Source organism: Acyrthosiphon pisum, chromosome A2 (genome assembly GCF_005508785.2).
Source record: "Acyrthosiphon pisum isolate AL4f chromosome A2, pea_aphid_22Mar2018_4r6ur, whole genome shotgun sequence".
Classification (NCBI taxonomy): Eukaryota; Metazoa; Arthropoda; class Insecta; order Hemiptera; family Aphididae; genus Acyrthosiphon; species Acyrthosiphon pisum.
The window spans coordinates 45,210,235-45,222,663 of NC_042495.1; the positions used below are offsets into that span (position 1 = coordinate 45,210,235).

At 28.5% G+C, this 12,429-nt stretch overlaps 1 protein-coding gene across 1 annotated transcript in view; it reads right to left on the minus strand.

The window, feature by feature from the left end:
* LOC100568898 (orexin receptor type 2-like) overlaps positions 1-11,930 on the minus strand; it is a 35,465-nt gene extending 23,535 nt beyond the window's left edge. Inside the window, exons 1-2 of the mRNA XM_003245173.4 lie at positions 11,665-11,930; positions 850-1,107 (exon numbers count right to left, since the gene is read on the minus strand). Coding sequence (XP_003245221.3) covers positions 850-1,107; positions 11,665-11,788 — 382 coding nt within the window. The 5' untranslated portion in view covers positions 11,789-11,930. The remainder of the gene's footprint in view (positions 1-849; positions 1,108-11,664) is intronic.
* Positions 11,931-12,429: the final 499 nt, after the last annotated feature.

The window sequence follows — 12,429 nt, forward strand, 5'->3', positions numbered from 1 at the left end:
TTACGATTGCGATAAATTGTTTTCCAGCCACGTTCATATTTTTTTTATTGAATACTTAATTATTTTTAATGTCAATAAATAAAACGAGTTCAGTGAAGTACCTATATTTAAAACTATAAATTTAGTGGTTATTTTTTTAAATTAATGTAGTGTTATAGTTTTATTTGTTATTACAATATTACAATAGCACAGTAATTGTTTTATGCAAAAATATCTCCTCTTCCACGATAAATAATAACGTATTCAAGTATTATAATAATTAAATAATTTAAGCACGTTTCAATATTTTCATAAAGCTGAAAGATGTTTTCATTACACGGTTTTGAAAACGATCACGACTGTAAACGTTCTAGGCGTATCAGTTATTAATTGATATCGTTAAAAAAGTCGATATTCTCAGTAAAGGGAAAAATGCTATCTAATTTTTATCCTGCAGAGTAAATAGGTTGCCATTAAATTTAACGAAGTAGAATGTATAATATTAATCAAGGTTATGATTTTTTTCTCGAAAATGACTTGCTATAAAAAAGATATTCAAATATTATGTTGATTTGAATGACAACGGAAACTATACATTGTACTATACGTATATAATATTATTATGATGTGTAGTTTGGGTTTTTACGATATAGGTAGGTACTCGCTTATTTAATATTATTATTGTAACGTAAAATCGGGTTAGTTTAAAATGATGAGCGATTTATAATAATATCAGTAATAGGGTAATTGGTACATTATACACTCCCCGAATAAATCGATCGGTTTTTCAATGGTCTATCGCTATATCTTTATGGGTACTCACCATATAGTAATATTACATCTCTATAAAATGTTGAATGTAAAACTCACCGTTGTAAGCATTCGCGTTGAACATTTGCACAGTTTCCGTGTGCCCGGGTATGTTGTCGGATTTCCATAGCACCCGGACAATCTGGTAGTAGGCGACCGACATGAGCAATAGGGGCAGGATGTAAAGCACGATGGTCTTGGCGATCTGGTAGGTGGTCTCAGACTCTTGGCTCCACAATGCTTCACACTGAGTCAGATAGATGGACGAAAAACGTTTCGTCTTTTCGATGGCTTCCAACACCAACAGCTCTGGAACGTCTGCGAGAAAAGCCCAGATTAATTAATAATTTTAAATTATAATCGTTGATAATATATTAATATGTATATTGTATATATATTAATGTAATAACAGGAACCTATACACAATGAATAAATATATATAATTTAAAAATGTACCTAGGTAAACATTATTTTATATCGGTATAAAATATTATTTTCAAAGAAAACTATTTTTGTATATTATGGACATATTTTATAATTGCATCTATGCGTATTGATGCGTAAATAATGAATATTAGATTTATCAGTTTCTATAAAAATAACACTAAGTATACGATAAAATATAATAGTAAAAAATTATATTATTTCTGTAAGTATCTCATGTTACACAAGTAGGCACTTCAATATAATATTATGTATTATATAATACTAATGATATGTTTCTCAAAAATGTACTGGGATAATAAGTGTGATGAGTAAAAAAAAAATTTCCCTATGCTGAGAGTATTTACAAACAATGACAAGTGTAATTTTTTATTGTTCCGATATTATATTGTACATTTGTAGGTCCGTTCACACGGCATTTCAAGTATATGGGCCCATTAGTCATTTGGTGTTCATAATGTATATAGGTACTCAAAGTGGTTACTGGTTATCAAACCTAACCTAACCAAATATATATAATTGAGTTATAATGTATCCATTACCGGAATAAATGTACGAACACGTGATATAATTACAAACATGAAAAAAACAAAATTAATAATTTGTTTATAATTAAACATAATAGATTATACATGCTGTTTGGTTTGGTGTGCTAACTAATTATATTTCAAAGTAAAAAAAATATTTTATTTGCATCCGTAATTTAGGGTGAATACAAGGACTGAATACAAATTAATTCAGTACATTAAAGTATAGTTGAAATGTTTCTGTTATACCTTGTGGTTACTTCTTATGATTTTCAAATTTAGTTTACACTATTGCCTATAATTATTGTTGGACCACTACATCCTGTCTACAATATAGTAGGTATTTGAATACACTGACGTAGGTAAGCTGTAACGGTGTTTAATTGAAAATTAAATTAAACGTTACTATAATTTTGTTAAGTATACGTTCATATACGTAAATGTCTACGGTACAAAAATTAATATTTTATTAACAATATAGAGTTTGAACTTGGAAAGGTACCTTTAATGGCACTATCTATCAAAAACGTCAGCGTAATTATCATTTCGTTATAAATTATTATCGATTACTTATAATTTTACGCTTGTAATTTGTATAACATCATACCTTGTTAATATCACAAATTTATTTCACGAACTGAAATTGAATTCTTAATTTATATACCTGTGTGTATTTTTTGTAAATTTTTATCTGCAGCAATACAAATAATATTAAAATTCAATAAATATCCTATTAAGTGATTATATTAGGTTCTTTATTAGGTCTTATTAGTATAAACACCTAACCTAACCATACATTGTTTTATATTAAAAGATTTAATTTTTAAATGTTTTTTATGACTTTTTGTGTTATAATGCACGCGATTTGTGCGTCTTACCGTGCACTCGATATGTTATACTTATACAGCAACTCTACCCTTTTAACTTGTTACCCCATTTCAGGTTTAAGCTGTTTAGTAAATATTTTCTCTCACTAGTCACTAAACAGTAAACATAACAAGTTTTTTCCAACAAAAAATAAAGCATAAATATTTATACGTATAATTTGTCATTATTTTATTAAAATAATATATATTTACCCATACCATAATACCCAAAACTTCATTATTTATGTAATAAGATATAATAATGTAATGAGTAATAACGTGAGTCCAATATTAACATATTGAATTGAATTTTTTTATAATATGTTTAAATGCAGTGTAGTATAATGAGTTTCGAGTGAGTTTATTTATAACAATCAATAACACCACACAATACATTAGGCATATTAACTATAACGACATGATGGTGGTTACAAATATATAAATATCGTTCAACTGTTTGGTATAGACTAAATTTCCATAAAGAAATTGCAAATTATTTTTATTTGAATAAATATAGTATTATGTTAATGTTAAAAATTGAGTTACTCAGTTACTTGCATAAATTATACATTTAAATGATCTTGTATTTATTATTTTATTATCTATAGGCATGTTCGGAGCTAGCGAATATTATTCCATCACCGCTGAATAAAAAAGTTTTCAATCGTGGTGTGGGAGAATACACTAAAACAGGCTCTGCGAAATAGAAAAGGCCTTGTTAACGTAGGTATTTATTATATAAGTGTATTGATTAATATTTATGTACCGTTCTGCGATGCTCAATGAAAACCTTTGATTGTTTTATTTCGTCAACTTTACGAAATCTGATGTTTAAAGCGTATTATTCTAGCAGTATTTTTTATAAATTACCAAAGTACAGTGTGCTTACATAATTAATTTTTTTGTATTATTCATTTAGGGACAAATTTACGAGCTTAAACTTGTCTTTGCAGCATATCGTTGTTGCCCGCTGTTCGTGCGGTTATAACCGTTAATACAGCGGTGCAAGTTTTGTCAAACTCTTGTGATTGTTTTGAATGATTATGTGTAGGTATACTGTGGGAACAATGTTGTAGATACCAGGCATCTCATTTGAGAACTTACTCCGGGTAAATCAATTATACAAATGACTCACGGGCAAACGAGGACACATAAAATAGATTTTATAGCGTAATTCACGTTATCTCGATCTAAAGTTATTACTTATTCCATGTTATATATCGTACTCCATTCGGAAATACATGTGCATCAGCATCTTGGATTACGTCTATATACCAGGCATCTGCGATGTATAAGAATAATACATATTTAGACACAATATTATCATACCTACATAAAATGCACTCGCAAATCGTTCAAACGAATTTAACATCATTCAATCATCTGCAACGTAATTAATTTAACAGATTATACAAAACGTGCGTTATTGCATGCGGATATAGTCCAACGATTAGTTTAATATTCATTATAATCACATGTTTCGGAAATTCATTAATACGATAAATATTTGCAGGTAGGTATATACGTGAATGTGCTGGAATAATATTAGAAGTACAAGGACGAACGTTTCTTTCTTCGAAATCATCATAATATTTTATGAATAGCTGACCGGTCGAAAACCGTATAGTTACGACCACGATTAAAGATATCTTTAATCGTGGTTACGACTTAACCGACAGCTCTATAATAGTAATAATATTATATTGATCTAAAAAGCGACATAGATCCCGTTATAATCAGACATTTTTTTCATCGGATTCCTATTAAAAAGCAATAATTATATCTAAACATGTGCAATATGATATTATAATATCAAAGTTATATTTTATCCATTTAGATTAAACGTACTGAGCACTTTTGTTGGTACTGAGCCCTTACAATTACGGTACCTACATACCACATACGTTATATACATCTATATAATGCAGTATAAATATGGTTAAAATAAGATAGTGCTTATATTAAACTTTTATAATATGTATACCTACATTGTAAGTTCTTAATTTAATTTAAATGGCGAAGGAAGGGTTCACATTGGAAATTTACATTAAATTGTTATAATTATATTAGCGTCTAGCTGTACCTATTACCTACCTGACTTCGACCAACTGGTTAAAATTAATCTATCTTTTTATAGTTTACCGTTTTGGTTCAATTGAAATAATATTATAACACAAACACAAAGATTAATTTTATGATTTTCCAATTCATAGTTCTGGACATATTTTTTATACAAACAAAAAATACTGGAGGCAGATTCAACGTATTCTCAGTTGACGTAAATCCAATTACTTACGAGTATTCTCTAAGTGTTTATATCAAAATATATCCAGAATTAACAGAGCAAATCAGGATTACAAATAATAAAAGTACCTAAACATTGTAATAAATTGTGTTTACAAGTATTTTATTTTGATATAATATAATTAAATATTATTTGTATACATTTTTATACGCCATATTTCTACTAATTATAATAATAAAATGTAATCTGAAAATAGTAGAAAAATATTCAATTTTTGTGTGCCGAAACAAAGTCTATGTGTGATCTACCCTATCTCAATCTATATGAGTTGAAAACATAAACTTAAAACTACAAACAACATTCGAGTACCAAAGAATATTTTGATATAAGATACAACATTTATTGAAAACGGTCCAGTAATTTCTGAGCCTATAGAGGACAAAAAAACAAAAAAAGCAAAGGAACAATATTTTTTATATTTATTGATTACATCTATGTGTACAGAATAGATACCTACTACAAATATCCAGTTCATGTGTTATTAATATTATATATTGTAGTAATGTGAAGTTAAAAAGTACGTGGCTACACACCGGTGCCTACATAATATAAAAATAACAATCGTAGGTGACACACTCTGTGAATGATTGCATTCGAAATGATGTACTATTAAATATTATTACCATACTATATTATGGTGATTTCATTACATTTACATTTAAAATATAGGTACGTTTTCTCCCATTATATTTTATCTTACTATGTGTACTAACGATGAAAAGAAGTATCGTATATTTGAAAGAAAAAAATAATCTAACATTCTATACACATGTTGTACTAAAAATATGCGATTCAGCTATTCAAGTACCTATAACGAATCTTTTTCAAGCTATTGATCGATTAACTTTAAAATGCAGCCATTGAAAATATTTTTAAATTTTTTGAGCTATAAAGTATGACGATTATCGAGTAGGGTAAATTTATCCAAGTCAAATTAATTAAGGAAACATTTGAAAATTGATTGATTTACAATTTACATACAAAAAATTTTACCACTGTTATTATTAATAATATTACGGTATCCACTAAATTTTCCTCTTTCATTACTTTCGAGACTACAGTAAATACCCACTGACAACGTATATCCACTGGATATTTTTTATAACTTGCTAATGGTAAATTATTGCTTTTTTTCTTTTATTAAATTTAAACTTTTAAAACAATAGAATATGAAGACGAAGCAAACCAACAAAAAAAGGTAGTTTTCTCGTTTACGTGGTCTGCCACCGTCACGGAATTATGCAGTCGATTTACTCACCATATATATACGCAGCAAGTAAAATCAAATCAGAAAAATTGATTTATACAAAAATGTAGGTACTTTATAAATAGGTACTACTTAAAATAATTACAGATATAAAAAAAAACTATTACGAATTAAATATGCCACCATAGGTAAAAAATAAATAAAAATAGAATATTGTAGGTAAATGTCACGCGTTTAAGGGTTGGAAATTTCCGGTAATCTCAGAAATGGCATCTTATATCGAACAATTCAAGAAAACAATTACTTTCTATTAATTATGAAGTTAATTAATTGCGTATTTCAATTATGTATCCTCATTTTATGATTAAATGCATTACGCGTAGTAAAATAAATTATAAGTGAAAAACCAATTCAATTTTAATTTTCTTTTAATCATTCAAAAACAATTAATAAAAATAAAACAATTAAAATCAAAAAAAAAATCGTGCATTGTGAGTTTACGAGCATTTACGTTGGAATTTTATATGTACAATTATCGTAGATAAAAAAATTAAATTGAATAATGTCAAATCAACCATGATTAATAATATGCCTGATGTGAAAATATGCACTCTGCACTTGGATGCGCAAGCATATAAATAGGTATTAAATTATTTAAAATATCTACTTTAATTTAATGTGTAAATAAATTACTAACAACAGATTAAGGCTGAACTTTTAAAATCAAAATTCTGTTTGGTGGAGGTATTTTCCAAAAATGTCTATTTGTTAAATACTTATATGTTTGGTAGGCAATATTAGTTGTATTTTTGTGGGTATACAGTATTTAGTCCACAAAGTTTACAATAACATACATTTTTTTTTTTTTTTTGGAGTTCTTATATATCAGTATGTATATTCAGTAATTTTATTAAACGCCAATATAAAATAATGGAAGATGTATCATGTATATAATCATAAGTTAAAATGTAAAAAAAATCGAAAGTATTAACATTCACGTCACTTATAACTTACACATTGGATATATCGTATATACCTCAGAATAATACTAATTCAGTGGTTATAAAATTGCGCAGCGTTTTAGTTATATCCCTACATAAAAATAAATTCAATTCCCATCTTTAAATCATTAAAATTCCAAATTTAAATTCATAAGACCCAAGATTCAACACATAATTTGTTCAGAACTGCTTTCCAAACAACATGAAAATCCGGTTGAAGATTAGTAATATTAAATTTTTAATATTGAAACAATTATATTTACTTTATTTACAGCTAATATTTATTTCGATACCATTGTTCTATAGTCTATTATAATAACATTATTTTTTAAAATATTATTTCAACTTAAAATGATAAAGTTCCTAATATATTATAAAAAAAGATAGAAAAATATACATTTTAATATTTTATATTCTTCGAAAAATCCGGTTCCCATAACTCTCTGGGAATTTTCAACCTTAACGTGCATTACAATAGCTCCATCTGCTGCATTATTTTATCGTGTTTTTATAATAAAGTGATACAATGTTGAATGGAATCAATGGCATGTTTTATTATGACTGTAAAGTACTTAAAATACATTAAAAATATTACTTTTTATTACAATATCGCGAAAGATTTTGTAGGTAATTGAGGATATATTTAAATATATATTTTTTTTAATTATGTATATTTGTTATTATTATTGTATAAGAAATTAAGTGTTGAACTAATCGTGAGTGAGTACTCTGATCATCTCTGTAGGTCTTATGGATTTAACGAAAACATATCAATCGTTTTTATTTCCATATTATTGTATTCGTTTGATTTTTAGGGTTCCGTAACCAAATAGCAAAAAACGGAACCCTTATGGATTCGTCATATCTGTCTGTCTGTTTGTCCGTCCGTATGTCACAGCCACTTATTTTCTATTATAACAATAAATGCTTACAATGACAGCATGGTGGATATCAATTAGTCCACATTGACAAAAATGTAATAAGCATAAAAATTATTTATGTAAGTACCTACCTATATAATATTCAAGGTGATTATTAGTTGTATAAATAAAACGCTAATATAAACTCTGGATAACGTATATTATATACATTTGGAAAGAAATTGAATTTCGACCACGCTTCTTCAACGTTACTCTACCACTAATTCAACACTACTCCATGATGATAAATATTATTCTTGCATCGTACCTAATACCATTGATTATACATGGTATATTATACTATGTATAATCAATGTTAATACCCATACGTCAAAACACTATTATTATAAAAATATACAATATAGGTGTGTAATATATCGGGTTATACATTTAACATAAGACGTTTGTTATTTCAAAAACTAGAAATGTTTTTGAAGACATTTTTTTTACATAATTTTAAGTTTTTAAAAATTAAAATTTTTAGAAAAAAAAATATTTTTAGTATTTTTTATCATTTATATTTTTGAATGTGTTTTCTTTTTTAGTGATAACATGATTTTTTAATTTCTTATTACAAAGAAGAATAGACTTCTATACCTAGACTACATATTTTTACAGAACTATGTATTTTTCAAATAATAACTGATTTTCTGTCAACTTTAGTGATTTTGAATTTTTTTACAACAATTTTTCTATATAACTTGTTGCCTAGTGTTAGTAACACACAAGTAATACAATATTTATATATTACTATGTGTACATATTACGTGTCGAAATGTTCAAAAAGTAAATATATTCTGCTTATAGAAATATTTGATAAAGATGGTCACATAGGTATAGTATATATTTATGTTTCAAATTAGAGTAGGTATAGTGCTGTCATCTGACATCCTTACCTAGCACCAAGTACGAATTGAGATTGTCCAGTTCTAGATTGTTATCATATTATGCCACTTTCAAATTTAATATTCCATCTCTACAACACGACTACACTTTATTTCCGGTCTTTTGAATTTACCTTCCCCGTCTTCAAGCCAGAAGGATTCGGACCATCGATTTATTTACGCTCTCCTCAACAGTTTATTAGTTACCACTGACCTTCTCTCTAATGTTTCTTTTAAAGTTCCTTCCTGCAAAACCAGAAATCTAACTCCTTTTTATATTCCATCTCACTTAACTTCCTATAGCCATAATCTTCCGCTACATAGAACGCTTAAATCGGTGAATCTGGAATGACCTGTTTCTACACCTTAAATGCTTACTATAATTCGACCTCATATTATATTACTCATTCAATTATTTTATGTTAACCGTTTATAAGCTACGACCCCCAACTTCTATAGTATTTACATATTTTACTTAAATTATTTATTTATTGTTATAACTGTTATATTTGTCATTGTTTCACTTTTTCTGTAATAAGTTAGTATTATTTTAGCCATTGTATTTTTTTATAGCCGTTTGGCGTTTAGGTATATACTAATAAATAAATAGAGTATTTTTTGGAGCATTTTATTTATTGGTTAGAATGTAAATTCCGAACGGCTATTAAAAATACTAGTGGTAATCCTTTTACGAAATCCAAGCTGCTGTGGAATAATCTTAGTCCTACGTGATTAAAGACAACGGATTCAAACATGTTAGCAATGTGAGGAGATATTGAAATATGTCTGTAATTGGTTACAGGTTGGAGCTCCCGATTTAAAGATTGGAGTGACGGAGGTGATTTTTTAAACTGAGGGAAAATACCTTCATCCATACACTTTGTGAACTAAATAAATAATGGTAAAAATAGTGCGAAGCGACATTGAAATAGTAGCCGAGCTGAGATTCCATCAGGGCCGTTGGACAAAACAGGTTTTAATTTATGAAGAGCCATATGAACGTCATCAGGAGAAAAATTACAGTTAGACAAAAGTGAGTAAGGTTGGCTAAAAGAGTTGTTAGTAACACTGGATGCATTAAGAGTTTTAAAACAGATGCAAAATATTTAGAAAAAAGAGTAGCTGCTTCAAAGTTGTTAGAAGCCTTGGATAAGACGTAATGGACTCTGGTAGGATTTAAGGTGTCCTGATTGAGATTATGGAAGTATTTCCAAAAATCACGATGTGAGTGAGAGACTTGGTTTTCAACATAATTAATGTGGGCATGATAGTAAAGTTTAGAAATGCGCTTGCACTTAGCTCTTAACTCTGAGAATTTATTGTAGTCACAGGTAAGAGATGATCTTTTAAATGTAATGTGTGCTTTTTTTTTCTAAACAATTACATCTTTGAGTTCGTTAAAGATTCTACGTGGAAACAAAGAGCATTTAATGGTTTTAAGAGGAATGAACCTATCTATACATTGTAGTAAGGCATCATTAACAACCGACGCAGAGTCGTTGGTATTGTGCTGAGAAAAAGTATCAACTATGCAGATTAATAAAGACGAAAAAACTTATTGATGTCAGAGTAGTCTACACTCTTAAAATCACCATACGAGAAGGATTCACATATTTTTAGTGATTCGGAGAGATAGAATTTTAGTATTAAGAGAAGGATGGTAAGAGTCGATAGGTACTAATGGGAAAGTAGTGCTACTAACTGAAAGATCTCTGAAATCAGCAAAAACAAGGTAGGGAAGGCTTCCAAATGAGTTATAGATTGTGTTAAATTGGAAAAAATAAGAAATGAGAAAGAAACAGTTAATAAGATGAAAGTTAAATAAATAAATCTGAGGTTGCCATTGGTCCAGTTGATTTTAGGTGAATTGTACACACCATAAATGATGATAAAGTACGAGGAGCACAAAGCGAGGATGTTCTCAACTGATTCATATAACTGAACGGGACTATTTGGGACTATTACCGAAAATAAATTGCATTGAACAAATGTTTACAAGAATAAAGATTTGTTCAACATTATTAATGCTTATACGGATTTTAATATATACATATTTCATTATGTCATTGTGTTTCATAGGAAACAAAACAAAGCAAATCATGACTGCGTGAGTACCTATACCTACCACATAACATGGAAATCGAATGCTAATCATTCGACTCGCTTCGTACAGAAATTGGAGTGGAGTATTGGAAAAATATTTAAAAGCAAAAACAAATTATCGTTATAGAAATTTCAATTCTGAGCTGGGATTTCGATTAATACTTAAAACATTTTTTTATACATATTGTCTGACTTTTGCCGAAACTTCTTTCTTCCGCTTAAGAAAAATAAAGATACCTAAATATCATTAGAAATACGCTTTATAGACTCAATTTCCGATCGTTATTATACATTGAAACTTTTGAGCACTCTTCCAAAATCAAATTGATTATGGTGATATTAAATATTTAAATGTGGACTAAAAAAAAGAAAATTAGAGTGTTTTTACAAAATCACGTGTCATAATTCATAATATAATTTTAATATAATATTGTACAACTATAGTTTTTTAATAATATACATTTTTTTTTAATCGACCGACAAAATCAGGATGTCATGACGTTATAAAAAAATCATCTCGTTTATACACCACTGTCGTATTATACGACGGGTCACCCCGATAAAACCTGCTACCATCGTCTCCCTTTTTATATCGAATAGAGTTTATTAATTTATTACCTGAGGCGAGTCCCAAGATCCATATGATAATAATGGCCGTTCTGGCACGGCTGGTGGTAGATTTGAACTTTAGAGGATGACAGATGGCGTACCAACGGTCGATGGAAATCGCCGTTAGCGTCATTACTGACACAGTGACGGAGACGGTCTGTGTAAAAAAACAAAAACGAAAAAAACAATATTACAAATCGAGAAATAAAATATAATGTACAAATAATAAGTCTTATTATTCCGAAAAATGGAAACCGTGCCGGAAACTACACCAGTCACCACTAACATTAAACAAATATAAGATTACATAATATATATTTAATATCATTCAATAATACATTGGCGTATTACTTCGATTTCGGTGACTTTTTGAATTTACATCACATAATGCATACAATATTCTTAGTCGAAATCGAAATCGGGAAAAAGCGATCACAGCCGTGATTGCAGAGCATATCAAATAATTTCTACTTTTGGTATATTATACGGAAGTTATAGTATTATTTGCATCTATTCCATCTAACTTGTTAACGGCGTTATATGTATAGTAGGTACAATATATTATAAACAACGATTAGTTGATAATATAATGTTATCATATTTTACCACTATTCATTATTTTTGTCAAATTATTCGCTTAGGTACTCGCAAGTTTATTAGAAAACCCATACACACACATACAACGATAAAAAAATTGTATCATAACCATCGTTTTTACGACGAATAAAATTCCACACACAATAAGGCGCGCGGCCGTCACAGCGTAAATAATGG